Genomic DNA, 15704 nt, shown 5'->3' with positions numbered 1-15704 from the left:
TGAATTTTTGCTAGGTGTGATTCATGAAGTGAGCATGTATTGTGTTAGAATGTTTTGTATGCTTTTTGTGCCTAGGATTCATTTCCTTTACATGTTGTCGTTGTAGGATAGTGGTAAGTATTTACTTTGTTTATACGTTTTTGTATTGAGCCATGCATTTGTTTTTGGTTTTCAAAACTTGTTGATTCACAATTCTTTGGTTTATTACTTTTGATTCTTTGATTTATTTGACATTGTTTGAGGACAAACAAAGTTTCAAGTTGGGGAGAGTTTGATAAGTGCCGAAATGTCGATATTTTGAGTATATATTTGTGGCACTTATCGATTCTATTCTTATGATTTTTGTAATAAAATCCTAACTTTTGTGTAAAGATGTGCATACTTGTGTTTTTGATTCATTTTTATACCAATTAATAGTTTTCCATTCATTTTATAGGTATTCATGCATTTTTGGAGCATTGAGTAATAAAGACCAAAGGCTAAGCTTCAAGAATGCAAATTCTACCAATTCATCAAAGAATAAGGCTCAAAATAAGGATGATAAAAATCATCATTTTGGTTTCCATTCATTCATTATTGGATAGAGCATTGAATAAGCTTTCCAACGCTTGGAACCGGGCGCAATTCGGAGTTACGGTTCTCAACTTATGGCGAAAACAAGATTTCACTTTTGCTGTCAGTCCGTTGAGCGGAGGGGGTCCGCTGAGCGAGGCTCCAGCGGAGCAAATCAGAGTTTGGATGCAATTTTGAGTCCGCTGAGCGGAGGGGGTCCGCTAAGCGGACCTGCTAAGACAGCAGCTCGTTAAAAGGGGCAAAAATCACATTTTTAGGTAATGGTTTGGGTATTTTTTAGTCCCAACACTATCAACTTCATTCTTAGGGTAGATTAGCTTAGAAAACAACTTCGGAGGTTGCATAAGGATGATCGGGGGTGGATTGAGCGTTGAACGGAGCTGACAAACCGGGAGATCTTCGGTTCATTTCTCTTCTTCTTTGTGTATTTCTCTTTGGTTGGGTTTGTTTGTATATTTACTTGAATCTTATGTATATTTACCGATTATAATGTTATATTTAACTTGCTTTACAAATCTGTGTTGATATTATTCTAGATTTTTGCTCTTTGCTGGGGATTTGGGGTGCTTTAGAGATAAACTTCTTGAATCCTTATCTAGGATGATAATCTGTTGGTTCTGAACTCTAGAGATAGATTTAGAGCTAGCATTCACTGTTTGTATCTGTTCTTAATGCTTTCGTGTTTGAGCGGCGCGCGAGAGATCGCCGACGCGAGAACACGGGTGTTCTCGCGACTTCGCGTTAGAGATAACCTTAGTTGTGAGATGATCTCGTTTGTGCTCTAGAGATGGACGCTTATGTGAGAGATACATGATGACATAGATGAGTATCGTAGGTTGAGTATAACAGATTGGTAAGTGTAAGTTTGTGAAGAGTGAATATATTTACATTCCTGATAAGTTATTTCTCTTCTAAGAATGTGTTTATTCTTTTCCTGTCTATATCTTTGTTTACTTTTTGCTCATTCAATCCCAAGCTCGAAACCGTAGAAACTATTGAATGACATCTCTCCATCTCTGAGGACGATAATTCCCGGATCAATATTTCCAAATCTTTTTTTGTTGCTTGCCCTATACTGCATTCAACAGAGAACCTATGTGGATAGATATTTCTACCTTGATTTTCCTTCCTTTTTGACTCTTTTCCAAGACCTTGGGAGTGTTGCAAGACTCTAAAAATTTCTCCCAAGTAGCTTTATCAATAAATGAAGTACTCTGAAGTATTTCATGCAAAATAAATGTCACGTTGGTTTTACACAAAAACTGATTATTAAAAATATGAAATATAAAAAAAAATTCATAGCGCCATATTGTGGAAATTCATTAAAAAAATATGCCACGTCTGTTATTACATAAAATCGAGGGGTTAAAGTATATCAAATAAAGTATTAAAGTAATATTTTGAAATTAGTATTTTGAAAATGTTAATGCAAAATATTTTAACTCAGCTGGAACAAATAAAAAATAAAAACTTCATTGTATAGACGCCAAGTGAAAAATACCTATTAAACAATTGAAAAAAACATAAAATGCAACAACTTGGTGTCGAAGCGGGATCCCTTATAGCTAACTTACCTCGGTTTTACTATATATCTGAGAGCTAAAGTTTTTATTAAAAAAAATTAAACATGGGGCTCCCAAGACCTATACCCTTGGTTTTCACTGTTCGAGGTGTAAGTTTCGTCATAAAAAGCGTTATTTGTCGTAGTGGGAATGAATAATTCCTTTTGAAGCTAAGGAATTTCAAATGACTTTTACCAAATATTAACCAAATCATGAAGCTTTCCAACGTCTCTGATAATGCTTCTCTAAAAGACTCATTGTGTATGAATTCTTCTTCAATGACTCTTTTATGTTCCTCTATTTAAGGAGTTGAGATCTGAAGATCAGAATCTAAAGGAAGTTAACCACTAAAAATCCAAACTCTAAAGACTCAGACTCTGAAGTCAATCAAAGCGCTAGGACCAAGAAACTCTGATAGGTCACTATCAGACTCAAAGGGCAATTTATCTTCTTCTGATCATGTGAAGATCCAAGTTTAGAGACAGCAGAGATGGAACGGATAATTCCTTTTGAAGTTAAGGAATTTCAAATGACTTATGCCAAACATTATCCATATCAGGAAGCTTTTTCAACATCTCTGATAATGCTTATCTAAAAGACTCATTGTGCATGAATTCTTCTTCAGTGACTCTTTTATGTTCCTCTATTTAAGGAGTTGAAGATATGAAGAAAGCAACAATACTGTGCCTTGACAGCTAAAAATTTGTTACTCTGTCAAAATAATTGCACAAGCTTAGCTTATGAATTCTCAACACTTGTATATTCTAGAAATTTCCAAGTCTTAGAGTATTTTTATGTTGTATCCTGTTTATACATTTGATTAAATATCAAGTGTAATACTCAAACAGTCTTTCCTTAAGTTAGATTGTAGAAGTCTCTTCCTTTTGTGCTTGAGCATTTGAAGTCTCTTGCTTGTGTGTTTGAACAAATTGTAATAAGTTGTGATTATAGTGAAAATCTCTTGTAGTACAAAGGGACCGGACTACTCCTGATTTGTGGGAGGAACCAGGATAATTGCTTGTATCTTTCTTTCTCTGACTCTCTACTTTAATATTGTTTAATCCTTTGCAAACAAACTAATTTAAATCAGATTCTACTCTTTGTGGTCAGAATCTGATAAAATAGTTTGAAAAAGAAAGAAAAATTCAACAAAATTCAACCCGGCCTATTTCTTTTGTTTTTCTCATATTTAGTTAGTATTAGAGCATCTAATTGTGCTCTAACATTTAATTGTACGCAGCAATCTATGGTGTAGATCTAGTGAGGCGTTCTAGAGTAGGGTAAATGTACCTTTGGTGCCTTAGTGTGGTGATTTGGACTAATGATTGAACCTCATTCTTTTGAGTTTATGGCCAATTTAGACCAGTCTGACGTCACATCAATTATTATCTAAATTCTTTTTACTCTTGATCTTGATCGGAAATTTCATTATCTTCCTAAAAAGTTGTAACCCCTAATAATTTTCGTATTTAAGCTAGACCATAGTAATTTTTTAGTCTTGTATCTAGGTTGGAACAATTTAATAATAAACACAAAGAAAACCCTTCATCTTAATCTTATACATAAAAAGAACATTTTCAAAATAATTTTTTACAAGTGGTGATGAACAAATTCCTTCTTATCATCACATCTTTAAAAATATCATTTAATTTCTAACTCATTTATACATAACCGCAAAAATGTGATTGTCTTTAAAACAATAGTCGGATAGGCTTATTACATTACTTAGATTTCCTGTTAAATATTGTTACTCTCTTTCGTGATTGCTTCATTTAGTCCATTTGTCTGAATATAAGTTACACATTAAAATATAAAAAACTTATGCAAATTCAACACCGTCTTAGTAAATTAAGCCGACCGAATCCGGTAGCCGTTTATAACACTATATTATTATATCATCATGTCGATAAAACCAATATATTCACAAATCTATATATACAGCCCAAATTGAATTTCACAATTCATCTAATCAATAACATTTCGAGACCATTTTCTAGCTAGTGATTCTTTGATTAAAATTTTTACTTTATAGGACAAATTTTATAAACATTCATTTTTTACAACTAATTTCCATACTTAGGAGACAGATTTCAAACACAAATTTTGATCATATGGCTTCTTCTCGTGCAATCTTGATCCTTTCCATTTCCATGGTTTTGCTTTCCTCAGTTGCAATGGCCACTGATCATATTGTTGGTGGTGATAAAGGCTGGACTGTTGATTTCAACTATACTCAATGGGCTCAGGAACCGGTTTTTCGCGTTGGTGACAATCTTGGTATGTAACAGAAAAAAATAACAATTTTTCATTTGGTTTTAAGTTTATTTATATCATGATTATACTTAATTATATTTTATCTTTTTTTTTTCCTTTCAGTTTTCAACTATAACCCTTCTTTCCACAATGTATTCAAAGTGAATGGTACACTCTTTCAAAACTGTACTTTTCCTGCCGAAAATGAAGCACTTTCTACTGGAAAAGATATCATTCTATTGAAAACTGAAGGCAGAAAATGGTATGTTTGTGGAAAAGCTGATCATTGTGTTTCTCGTCAAATGAAGTTTGTCATCACCGTTCTAGCAGAAGGTGCACCTGCTCCGTCTTCTCCTTCTCCTCCGCCGTCTTCTGATGCACACCATGTTTTATCTTCTGTGTTTGGAGTTGTCATGGCAACCATGGTTGCTATTGCAGCCATCTTTGCATGAGGTGTTATGAAATTTTATATTGTTATTGATGCTAGAGGTTGTGTGCTCTTGGCAAGATATATTGCCATATTTGTTTGAATTTGTTGAATTGATTAGTAATATATGATGATAATTTGTGTTGATGTTATTGTGATGTGAGCCTCATTTTTATAACTTGTTTGGGTTAATGTCATGATTTTAGATTGTGGTTGCGGACGCAGTTGTAATTGCAGGTATTGTGATTGTTGCGATGGGCATTGCAGTTGTTGCAGCATGAATGTGATTGTGAGATGCGTGAGTGACAATTAAAATTAACATTTTTCGTTGCGACAAAGAAAGATTGAGATTAATTCTAAAATTTTAATTGTTGATGAGAAGAACTATATGATTAAAATTGTCTGATACATTTCTGAATGCATGTCACTCAAGTGATTTTAAATTACACTACAAATGTGATTCAATGTGTTGCAGAGGCTAGCTCATCAGAAATATTGCAGCTGCAATTACGATTTTATGATTAACACAATATTATAATAATATAATAGTTTTATCCATTTTTGACAACATTAAACTTTACACATAGCCAACTCAAATTATAACCTCATCTAATTTTGAAAATAGGAATGAGCTTCACCCATGAGGCTTTTGCTCATATCAACTAGATAATTTACAATAACCATGACAACAATAATCACAACCATGAATTTAAAAGCAACATCTCTAGTAGTTTCTACATCATTTTCTCCAAATTGGTTTTCTCTTGTGTCAGCATATTCATATAGTCTCTCTTTATCTCTCTTTTCACTCTCTTCTTCTCCACTTCTTCCTCCAAATTTTAAGCTCTTATACGAAGCTTTCTCTTGATATTCATCGTCGTCTTCAAGTTCCGGCATTTCTTGGACTTGCTCCTCTTGAGGTATTAGATCAACTCTCTTTGGCATTACCACAGAAAGAATATTCTGCATGAAATTGCCACGGATAGCATCTTCATTGCAATATTTTGGAATCTCAAACTCTTTCTTAAAACGTTTCCATGTTGTTCCATCATGTGGACGTTCTCCACTTATCACCAAAAAACCATGATGGTTCACCTGAATCCTCATTTGTTCTCTCTTAAAACCTGAAAATAAATAATTCCTCATATGTACAAAATTGTTTAATAAATATATATGAATGAAAAACATATTTAATCTACAATAATAACAAGTATGCACAAATGATAAATACATCAACATCAATAGAAGAAAACTCCATATAATATTTAAACCTATGAACCACGACACCAGAAACACGACACCGATACTTACCTGGAAGATGAAGTTCAACGGTGTCACGGTCTAGTTCTCTACGCCATTTAAAAATAGGATCAAAATCCTCATAAGACCGTTGTTTATATGCATGCTTGCTATCCATTTTATTTTCAAAGTTTTCAATTTGGTGTATGTGATGATCAATAATTTTATTAGGTTGAAGGAATTAAACCTACTAATGAAGGGTGCAATTGCTTTCAAACTTGCCTTTAAGAGTTGGTGATCATGAGTTAGAATTTATTCCTTGTTAACCTTTCCAAGTCTTGGCAGCTCGAGGGTGGTAGTTTGTATAGTTTGTGTTTGAATAATACTATTTCTTTGTGTGTGTAGATGTATTTTGCTTAAAACTTAGGAATATGGTTATTCCTTTTTGTTCTAATCGTGATAAATGGGCATGGAAAAGCTATGTTAAGAAGCAAGCTCTAAAATTATAAATGAAAATGGAACTACAAAAATATATTGGATACTGTAGATTTATGTACTTGATAGATAGACATAGACGTTGGTGAAAATTACAGTGAAAGAATAATGTTAGACATAGAAGTTGGTGAAAATTACAGTGAAAGAATAATGTTAGAGCTTTGATATATTGACACCAAATAATAGCTACACTGTATTTACACCGTAATTATTTTAAAAATAAAAGTGCATCCAAAAAGTATATATATATATATATATATATCTAAAGTATATATATATATATATATATATATATATATATATATATATATATATATATATATATATATATATATATATATATATATATATATATATATATATATATATATATATATATATATATATATATATATATATATATATATATATATATATATATATATAGAGGATTGCTATGTGTACACTAAAATCTAACACCCTAGATGTATACCGTATAAAATACCTACATGCTATGGGACTGTTTGTATGTCAGACCAAATAAAAAATAAATATTAAATATTAAAAAAAAACAAAACGGTATCATTATACGGTGTAAGTGTTACTATGAGTGTAAATATAACATTTCTCATATATATATATATGGTGTGATTGTCATCTAGCATTTTTGATAATGTTATTCTTACACTCATTTTCTGCACTAATATATTTGTTAAGAGAAATTTCATAATTTAAAGAGAGTTGTAACCGGTTATCACGGAAGTGTAACCTGTTACAGGTATGAAGAAAAGTCAAATAAAATAAAGAAAAAGTAATTTTGTTGTCGGTGTAACCGATTACACATTTGCAGTTTTTGATTTTTAGCAGTTGTACCCAGTTACAAATTTTGTTTAACCGGTTAGAGGTATGCAATTTTAGTTTTTTTAGTTATCTGACTTGTTGTTTGTGTCTAAATCTACTTGTAATTGTTTAAATACCTTTGAGGTGTTATTATCAATGTTAATGCAATGAATGCATATTTTTCACCCTCAACTACATTCTCTCCTATTCTCTTTATCTCTCTATCTCTCTCTTCACAATCAAACCCTCCATGTTCACCAACCAAGTGATTTCAAGTTTTAACATTTGGCATCAAGAGCCTAGTTCGATCCTCCAAACACCTAATGTGTAACATAAATTCTGTCTCCAATGAAAGAATCCCTACAAACCTACCCATCCTTGATGCGGAGAAGTATGACAAATGGTGCAAACAAATGAAAGTGTTATTTGGCTACCAAGATGTTCTTGAAGTAATCAAGAACGAGGTGAGCCTCTTGTCGAAGGTGTAACTGATGCATACCGAGAAACGCATAAGGAAGAGAAAAAAAGAAAGATTTCAAGGCGTTGTTTTTGATACATCAATGTGTAGATGGTGACAATTTTGAGAAAATTGGTGATTGTGAATCGTCAAAACAAGCGTGGGTAATCTTAGAAAAAACATATGCAGTGGATGAGAAGGCGAAGGATGTGAGGTTACAAACTCACAAACGTCAACTTGAATTAATTCAAATGGAGGAAAAGGAGACAATCAACGATTACACGATGAGAATTGCTCGGTTGGTGAACCAAGTAAAAGATTGTGGAGAAACTGTTACGGAGCAGTATTTTATAGCTAAAATTTTGCGTTCTTTGACGACGAGATTCGAAAACATAGTTGTAGCGATTGACGAATTGAATGATCAAGCGACAATGAGCAAAGAGGAGCTACAAAGCTCTCTTGAGGCTCGTGAGCAAAGGATGGAGGAGAGAAATAATGACAAGGCAACGAAGGAGATCGCTTTGCAAGTTCCTTTCAATGAAAAAGATGAAAAGTTCAGAGGAAAATGACCTATGAAGAGTAAATGGAATTTTCAGAATTTTGGTGGAAGAGAGTCCCAAAGTTCCAAGAATTCGGTTTGTCAAAAGGGTGAGAGCACTTGCAACAAAAGTGGTGGTAAAGGCAACTTTAGAGGTGAAAAGAAAAGGATTGACAAAAGTAAGATATAAAGCTTTATTTGTCAAAAGTTCGGTCATTTTGCAAGAGAGTGCAACGCCAACAAGAAGGATCCTCAAGTGGATAAAGCCAAGGTTGCACGACAAGATTTTGATGAAGAGAAGACACTCTTGGTCATGATCACAAAAGAGAAATGCAGCAGAAATAGGATATAGGACAACAACAACAATTCCGAGAATGCTGTAAAAAAATGTTATAACCGGTTACGAAGAAGTTGTAACCAGTTACAATTATACTTTTCGTGAATGAAATTAAAGAAAAGAATTTTTTAGAGAAAAAGTGAGAAATGAAATCACGTTCTCTGGTTTGAAAATATATGGGAAGGGACCTCTATTTTTAGGCTAGAGGTTAGCACCAAAAAGGAAAAACTTTTATGGCCATTTATGATTTGTCAATCGATTGGCAACATGCATAAATCGATTAGTAGGCCTAAACTAATTGATTAACAAGCTAAAAAAGGAGAGGAAATAGATTTAGCCTTTTTCCATCATTAAGGCTCTATTATAATCGATTAGGGAGCATTTTTGAAATGTTCTAATTGATTGGAAGAAGTGTCAATCGATTGCTAAGATCAAAAACTTGCTCATAGCTTTTCTAACAGCTCCTAACTCATCTGGCACGACTTCAAGGCATTTTTGAAAATGTTTTCTTGAGAAAAATTAGTTTGAAAACTAGTTTGTGTATGTGTGATTTAGCCATTCACTTTTATGAGATTTCCCTTATGCTTTAGAATGTGTTCACTCAAAGGCGTCGAGGTTGGCTTCCATATATACTTCAAAACTTGTCAGATGCTTTATCTTTGTAGACGCTTGCTTGAGCTTGGGATGAGGATTAAGATATATTTCATTTGGTTGCCATCTTCGAATAGTCAACTTCGATAAACCCTAATAATTTATTTTGTATCTTTAACCACTTTAACTGCTTTATGCTTGACTTGCCAGTAAGGACTAGTTGTCATCATTAGACAATAGTTGTCATTATCAGAAAATAGTTGTCTTCATTAAAGGTATATCACCTATAAGTAACCTATAAAACAAGGTTCCACATTATGTATCATGACATACCAAAATTTTATCATTTTGGAATCTCCTTTAGTCCTAACACCATCTTGAAAGTGATGTAGCCTTTCACCTGGACCTTCTTACTAGAGAAACCAACCAAAGTACCCATGAAAGGGTCTAGCTCTTCTAGATCTAGCCTCCGTCTCTCGGGTGGAAATTGACAAGGTTTGGACAGGGTACTATAGTACTCGTCTCCATATCCGCAGTTTGGAAAAATCTTCGTACCCGAGCCGATACACGAATGGGCATTGTAACACCCCTTTTCTAACCCCAAATATAACATATTATTCACAGAGTAAAGCATGCATACAATCAAAGAGGCGTCACATGTTATTTTCATCATAATGAACACCTAGAACAAACATACCAACATGCACTAATCATATCGTAACACATTTTGAAAATATCATGCTTTCATAAATTATGCATATCGCACGCGGAAGAATTATAACTCAAACATTTCAATGAATATATCCCATACTATATTCATCTACCGAACTCAATTAACATATCCAATTATGCTAAACCAAATCAAATCTAGGCAACATAGCCGGCAACAACATATCCAAAGTATCAATTCATAATATATACAAGATAGCAATATCCAAACATAAGCATAAGTCAAATAAAACCCCCCAAGTGTTACATGATCAGAGCATATGACTCGCTACCTAATCAAACAACAAACTCAGGAGCTCCTCGGCTAAATCCTCGGACAAGCTACTACTCGTCGGAACCTGCACGATGTCACGATGAACATCATTCAAATAGAAGGGTGAGAATTCAAATGATTATAGATAAACATTTCACAATTCATCACTCTTCTCAAAACATACATTCATACACCATATATCAATTATCACACAAAACAATCACATTGATACAAAAACAATCACATAGCACACAATGTGACTCGAATGTAATAAATGTGACTCAATGCATGTGGTACCATGTGAACCCAAAGTTTCACCGCTTTCCGATTCAATATCTAGAATCCAAGCCACGCTTCCGATCCGGACAAGACCAAAGCCACCATTGTGAACCCAAGTTTCACCGCTTCCGATTCTACCTCTAGAATCCAAGCCAACATGTGAACCCCAAGTTTCACCACCTCTATTTCCGACCGAGGATCAAGGTCAACCATGTGAACCCAAAGTTTCACCGCTTCTATTTCAAAGCCACCATGTATGCATGTGCAACAAGACTTACAATATATATATATATATATATATATATATATATATATATATATGCAATTAAGATTATCACACAATCTTAACATACCTCATACCACAATAATTCGCACAATTCGAATTATCCACCAAACGTTGCACAATATGCATATATCATCAATAAAGCATTCACATAGCATTTATCAATCACAATAACATATATCATACAAGCCAATCAATGTCATTCTCAACAATTCTCCAAAAACAACATATACATTTGCTAAATCTAAGCATCGTGTATACATACAATTACCAAAACAAATGCAATTAAGAATTATCCATATAATTTTAACATCCAAGCATATTACCAAAATTCAACTAATCACTACAAGAAAAAAACAATTTTACGACACTTGGTTTACAACAGTTAGAAAAAAATTGCCCTCAAAGTATATTTGCGACAGTTCCTACGGCCATTTAGTGCCACTGTCGCGACTTATTATGATTAATTTTAAAAATTAACACACTAACGCATATATCAATGGGTTAGCGACAATTTTTAGAATTGCCTCCACGTGTTTCTTTTCAACTACACCTCAAACTCCATCTAGCGCCCATTTTTTCACTATTCATCCTTCTAATTTTCATTCACCCGCTTTCTCTACCCCTTCACATTTGTGCGTTACACGTTCCCCTATGAAACCCTATTTTCCCCCCAAATCACATTTCCTCAATCTCAATATCTGAAATGGATTTCTGAAAGTAATATCTCTTCCCCAAATTGCTTTGTGTCAAGTCTTTCAATCTCTTTCTTTCTCTCTTGGACAAAGAATGGCAAACACCCGGCTTCGTTTTGACGTTAGAAGATGACAAACCCCTTAGTCACTTTTGATTTTCATCAGGTTTGTCGATTTTCTTCAATCTTGTATTTGATTCTGAAAGTTTTTTTTATTCTTTTGACCTAAAACCTTAGTTTTTGATTCTTAAGGTTTGATGATGATGAGAAAAAGGGTATAGAGTCTACATTGATCTTCTAGATTTTGAGTTTGTATTATACATGATTAGCTTGAATTCTTCTATTGATGCAAATTGCATTTGTGCTGTTAAATTCTTACTTGAGGATATTATCTTCAGAGACTCAATTGTTCAGCTATGGCATCTCAAAGTCAAAGAGGCGGTGTTTCTCTACCTATCTGACCAAACAATTCCCAAGACTCCATCATACTTAACAAACTCCTCAAAAGCACTGGTAATTCCGCTTGGATCACCGGAACCACCTTCCTTGTCCTATTCTTTTCTCTTATCATCTAAATGGACCGCGAGCAGCAGCTCAACAATCTTGAACTTCAGCAGGCCAGTATCCTCAGTACTCCTCCTAAGTGATTTCCACCGCGTCTATGAAAATTAGGTCTTGGTATGTGGAGATCTCGATTGTTCGTTGATTAAGAAAATTGATCTATTTTTAAGGTTTCTAATTGTAATAATTGTATGCTTTGTACCATTTTAGGAACTTCACAGTAATTACAAGTTTTATGTATTCTTACACAATGATATTATTATCTTAGTTTCAGTGTGGAATGCTTGGTTACTTGATTTAATAAATAAAAAATGCATAAGAATGCAATTATATTGTTCTAGAGACACCATTTCAAGACAGTTTGCTGAAGCATGTTGCTAAAGAGAGACACCATTTAATGTGCATATTCATAATTTATATCTAGTTGGCCCTTGTTTTAGAAGCTATAGATTTGAATGTTGCTTAAGAAGTTATGAGAGTTTGTTGCATCACAGGTAATAGAATTAATGGGCTTGTAGATGGAGTTTCTTGGTCTTGATAAGTTAAATCTTGTTTTATAGGTGATAGAAGATGCATTCTAAGGTTTATTATATGAAACATAAGCATCTATTGCGAATTGATATTTAGTTTGGTAATTAGGTACATCAAGTTTGACACATTCACTCCTGTGGCAGAACGCGGGCTTCCGGTCACTAGAGTTATTAGTAGAATGGCTTTACAATATATTCTTGCTCGTGCAGTAGGGGAAGATGTCATTATGAATTCCAGTAATGTTGTTGATTTTGTTTATTATGGAACTAAGGTAATTATAGAAACTTTTAAATTGAAGATACTCCTACCATTCTATTATAGGTATTATTTTGAAAACTAATATGACTAGACATTATTTTGCTTATGAATTGTGTCACCCCACATTCATCAATTGTGTTGTAGGTTACAGTCGTGCTGGATAATGGTCAGGAATATGATGGAGATCTCTTGGTTGGAGCAGATGGGATTTAGTCCTAGGTTCTATAAAATTCTCTCTTTTATTATGAGTTTTTTTGTTTAGTGTTGTGTTAATTGTATTATTTTGTGAATAGGTGAGGACAAAGTTATTTGGCGAAACGGAAGCTACATACTCTGGCTACACTTGTTATATTAGTATAGCAGATTTCATGCCACTTGACATTGAATTTGTTGGGAAAGTTTAGCAATGATATGCATTTCACCAAGAACCTGCTAGAGTTATTGACACCCCCAATGGTATGTGCTCCTAAACTAAATGTGAAATCTATCAGAGGACCCTCTGCAGATGTAAAACATTCTCCATTATAAAATCAAGACATAGATAGTGATTAACAATATTAAAAAACTGAACTGAATGGTTCAAGTGGTTGAATCATGAACTAGCCTTCCCACACTTCGGTTATTTTGGAGGTTTGATTGCAGTTTAAGATGACCATGACCTAGGAGAGTCTCATTACTAGTGTTTAATAAATAGGTTAGAACATTACAAAACTGAACAGATAAGTTCTGTTTGCTATATTTAAAAACATAAAAGAAAAACGGAATTGATGAGACCCCTTGCACATGGTTTTACAAACTACTTCTTTTGAATTTGTGGGTTGTTCCTGTTTGTGTATCGTGGGATGAAGGACCTTAATGATAAAGTATTTAACTTAATCCATAACATGCTAGTTTAACTTTATAAGGTGGGGAGGATAGATGAATGTGATGGTGTACTTTCTTAACAATCAACCTTTCATAACATGCTATTTTACTTTTTATTAGACTTTTTTTCTTTTGGAGTGGTAAGTTTACTGTCAAGAGTGGCTTTTATATCTTATTACTATTATAATATGTAGTTTTGTTTGAAACTTTCAGTGCTAGAATTTATTATATATGTTCTTGCTACTTCTGTTTCAATTTAATTCCAACCTTATGCTATTTTGCATTGTTTGAGAGATTGTTACGTCCAAAAAGATGTGGTTTTGAAGACAAATAAAATGAACTATATTATCTTATTTAATTAACTCTACTGATACATTTTTGGATTTTATTTTATACTTATACTGATTTTGGATCTGCAGATTTTATGTTTTATACTGATTCTGCTGATTTTGGATATGCCTATTTTATACATTATCAAAGTTTAAACCGATCTATTTGTAACTTAATTGAGAAATATGGTAATAGGGGACCTAACACATTGGTTGGCTGATTATGTTCCCTCCCATGAGCATCCCTCCCATGAGCAGCTACTTTACCTTAAACCAATAATGATTTCAATTTCTCATTTGATAGTTTCATTTTACAGGACGTGTGCATGCCGGTCATCAATGGTCTTCAAGCAACAAAATTGATTCGATATACAAGAAGGAACTTCCAAGAGTAACTCTAATGCAGCCCATAGATACCTATTGTATTTAGATGGATAAAAATGCAATGGTTAATCTCATGTTTCATAATTCTAATTGATGTTTATTTAGAGAATGTTAGATGTTCATATATGTTATATCTCTAATTCTATATTAGACATTGATAATGGTGTGTACTAGGCTATTGTAAGAAACCCATTCTCTATGTTAGAATAAAAGCACACTTGGAAGAAACATAATTCTTGCATGGGTATTAAAAGAATATCTTACTTCTAGTTTTATACCGTGTATTGGTTATTGGTTATTAGAAGTGAAAAAGTATACTGAAAGTCTCATTTTGGGTGGTATCTCACCGTTGTATTTTTTTTTAAAGAATTAATATATTTAGCGGGGGTTATAAACCTCCGTATTTTGTTATAAACCGCCGCAAATTCCAAAGTTATTTTAAAATGTACATTAGATTTAACGGCAGTTAAAACCGTCGCAATAAGTCATTTACGACAGTGACTACCCGTCGTAATTTAGAGCTGGAGTGGCGGTTCTATTAACAGTCGCAATACCCCTTGCTGACACATGTTTCTACGACAGTTACAAAACCGTCGCGCCTTGCAAATTGTGGCGGTTAAAACGGCCGTAACATGCCAGAATCAACCGTCGCAATTTTCCAATTTTCTTGTAGTGAATTGAATTATTCCACCATCGTACAAAACACATTTATCATACGATAATTACAACAATGCATAACAATTAGCATTCATCGTTTCCAAATATCACAATTAGCACATGGTACAAAATACCAATACATGTTATTCACAATTAACATTAATCCATGACATACACTATCACATAATGATTAAGTCATCATTCTCCACAATGGCATTTAAATAGCATACACTCACTCGCACACCTCATGAATATCATACCACATAACATATCAACAAATGTTATTCATAATTCATCGATTCATAACTCACATATACGTAATTACATGTTATTCACACAACAACATCATAATTAATTCAATAAGTGCCAACCAATTCTATCATATCACATAGATAATAACATTGGCTTCCTAATGCTTCAAACGGCGCATAAAAGAAGTTACGGATCAAAAGATATAACATGACACGGTTAATTCAACTTCTTAATAAAAGCATATTATTGTTAATTCATCACAAGGCATTATCATTGGCTAATACAGTTTGAATACATACAACTAATTGCATGTAGCATACAACATCATTATCAATTCAT

The 15704-nt window shown here is 33.4% G+C and overlaps 2 protein-coding genes and 1 long non-coding RNA gene across 4 annotated transcripts; 2 read left to right on the top strand and 1 right to left on the bottom strand.

Moving 5' to 3' along the window:
- The first annotated feature begins 4309 nt into the window (after nucleotides 1-4309).
- Nucleotides 4310-4840, top strand: LOC131614620 (blue copper protein 1a-like). Its single transcript, XM_058886183.1, has 2 exons — nucleotides 4310-4412; nucleotides 4512-4840. The coding sequence occupies exons 1-2, from the start codon at nucleotides 4310-4312 to the stop codon at nucleotides 4838-4840; spliced, it is 432 nt and encodes a 143-aa protein (XP_058742166.1).
- A 509-nt stretch (nucleotides 4841-5349) lies between these two features.
- LOC131612316 (inactive protein RESTRICTED TEV MOVEMENT 2-like) lies at nucleotides 5350-6413 on the bottom strand. The gene is made up of 2 exons (XM_058884116.1): nucleotides 6127-6413; nucleotides 5350-5939 (listed from the first exon to the last, which is right to left on the bottom strand). The coding sequence occupies exons 1-2, from the start codon at nucleotides 6230-6232 to the stop codon at nucleotides 5425-5427; spliced, it is 621 nt and encodes a 206-aa protein (XP_058740099.1). The 5' UTR covers nucleotides 6233-6413; the 3' UTR covers nucleotides 5350-5424.
- A 4964-nt stretch (nucleotides 6414-11377) lies between these two features.
- On the top strand, nucleotides 11378-14767 carry LOC131612315 (uncharacterized). Of its 2 annotated transcripts, XR_009287350.1 has the most exons (6): nucleotides 11378-11695; nucleotides 11928-12207; nucleotides 12730-12892; nucleotides 13024-13098; nucleotides 13173-13335; nucleotides 14390-14762. It is a non-coding gene; the product is annotated as an uncharacterized LOC131612315 (long non-coding RNA). The 2 variants fall into 2 exon arrangements; XR_009287349.1 differs by having other exon boundaries at nucleotides 13173-14767.
- The last annotated feature ends 937 nt before the right edge of the window (nucleotides 14768-15704 follow it).

Source organism: Vicia villosa, linkage group LG6 (genome assembly GCF_029867415.1).
Source record: "Vicia villosa cultivar HV-30 ecotype Madison, WI linkage group LG6, Vvil1.0, whole genome shotgun sequence".
In the NCBI taxonomy this organism is placed as follows: domain Eukaryota; kingdom Viridiplantae; phylum Streptophyta; class Magnoliopsida; order Fabales; family Fabaceae; genus Vicia; species Vicia villosa.
This window is presented reverse-complemented; position numbering and strand designations above follow the sequence as displayed.

Excerpts from the sequence above, each read along its gene's own strand:
- LOC131614620 (XM_058886183.1), top strand. The coding sequence starts at position 4,310 with ATGGCCACTGATCATATTGTTGGTGGTGATAAAGGCTGGACTGTTGAT. Across the intron at positions 4,413-4,511 it reads TCGCGTTGGTGACAATCTTG|TTTTCAACTATAACCCTTCT; the intron begins GTATGTAACAGA and ends TTTTCCTTTCAG.
- LOC131612316 (XM_058884116.1), bottom strand. The coding sequence starts at position 6,232 with ATGGATAGCAAGCATGCATATAAACAACGGTCTTATGAGGATTTTGAT. Across the intron at positions 5,940-6,126 it reads CGTTGAACTTCATCTTCCAG|GTTTTAAGAGAGAACAAATG; the intron begins GTAAGTATCGGT and ends ATTTATTTTCAG.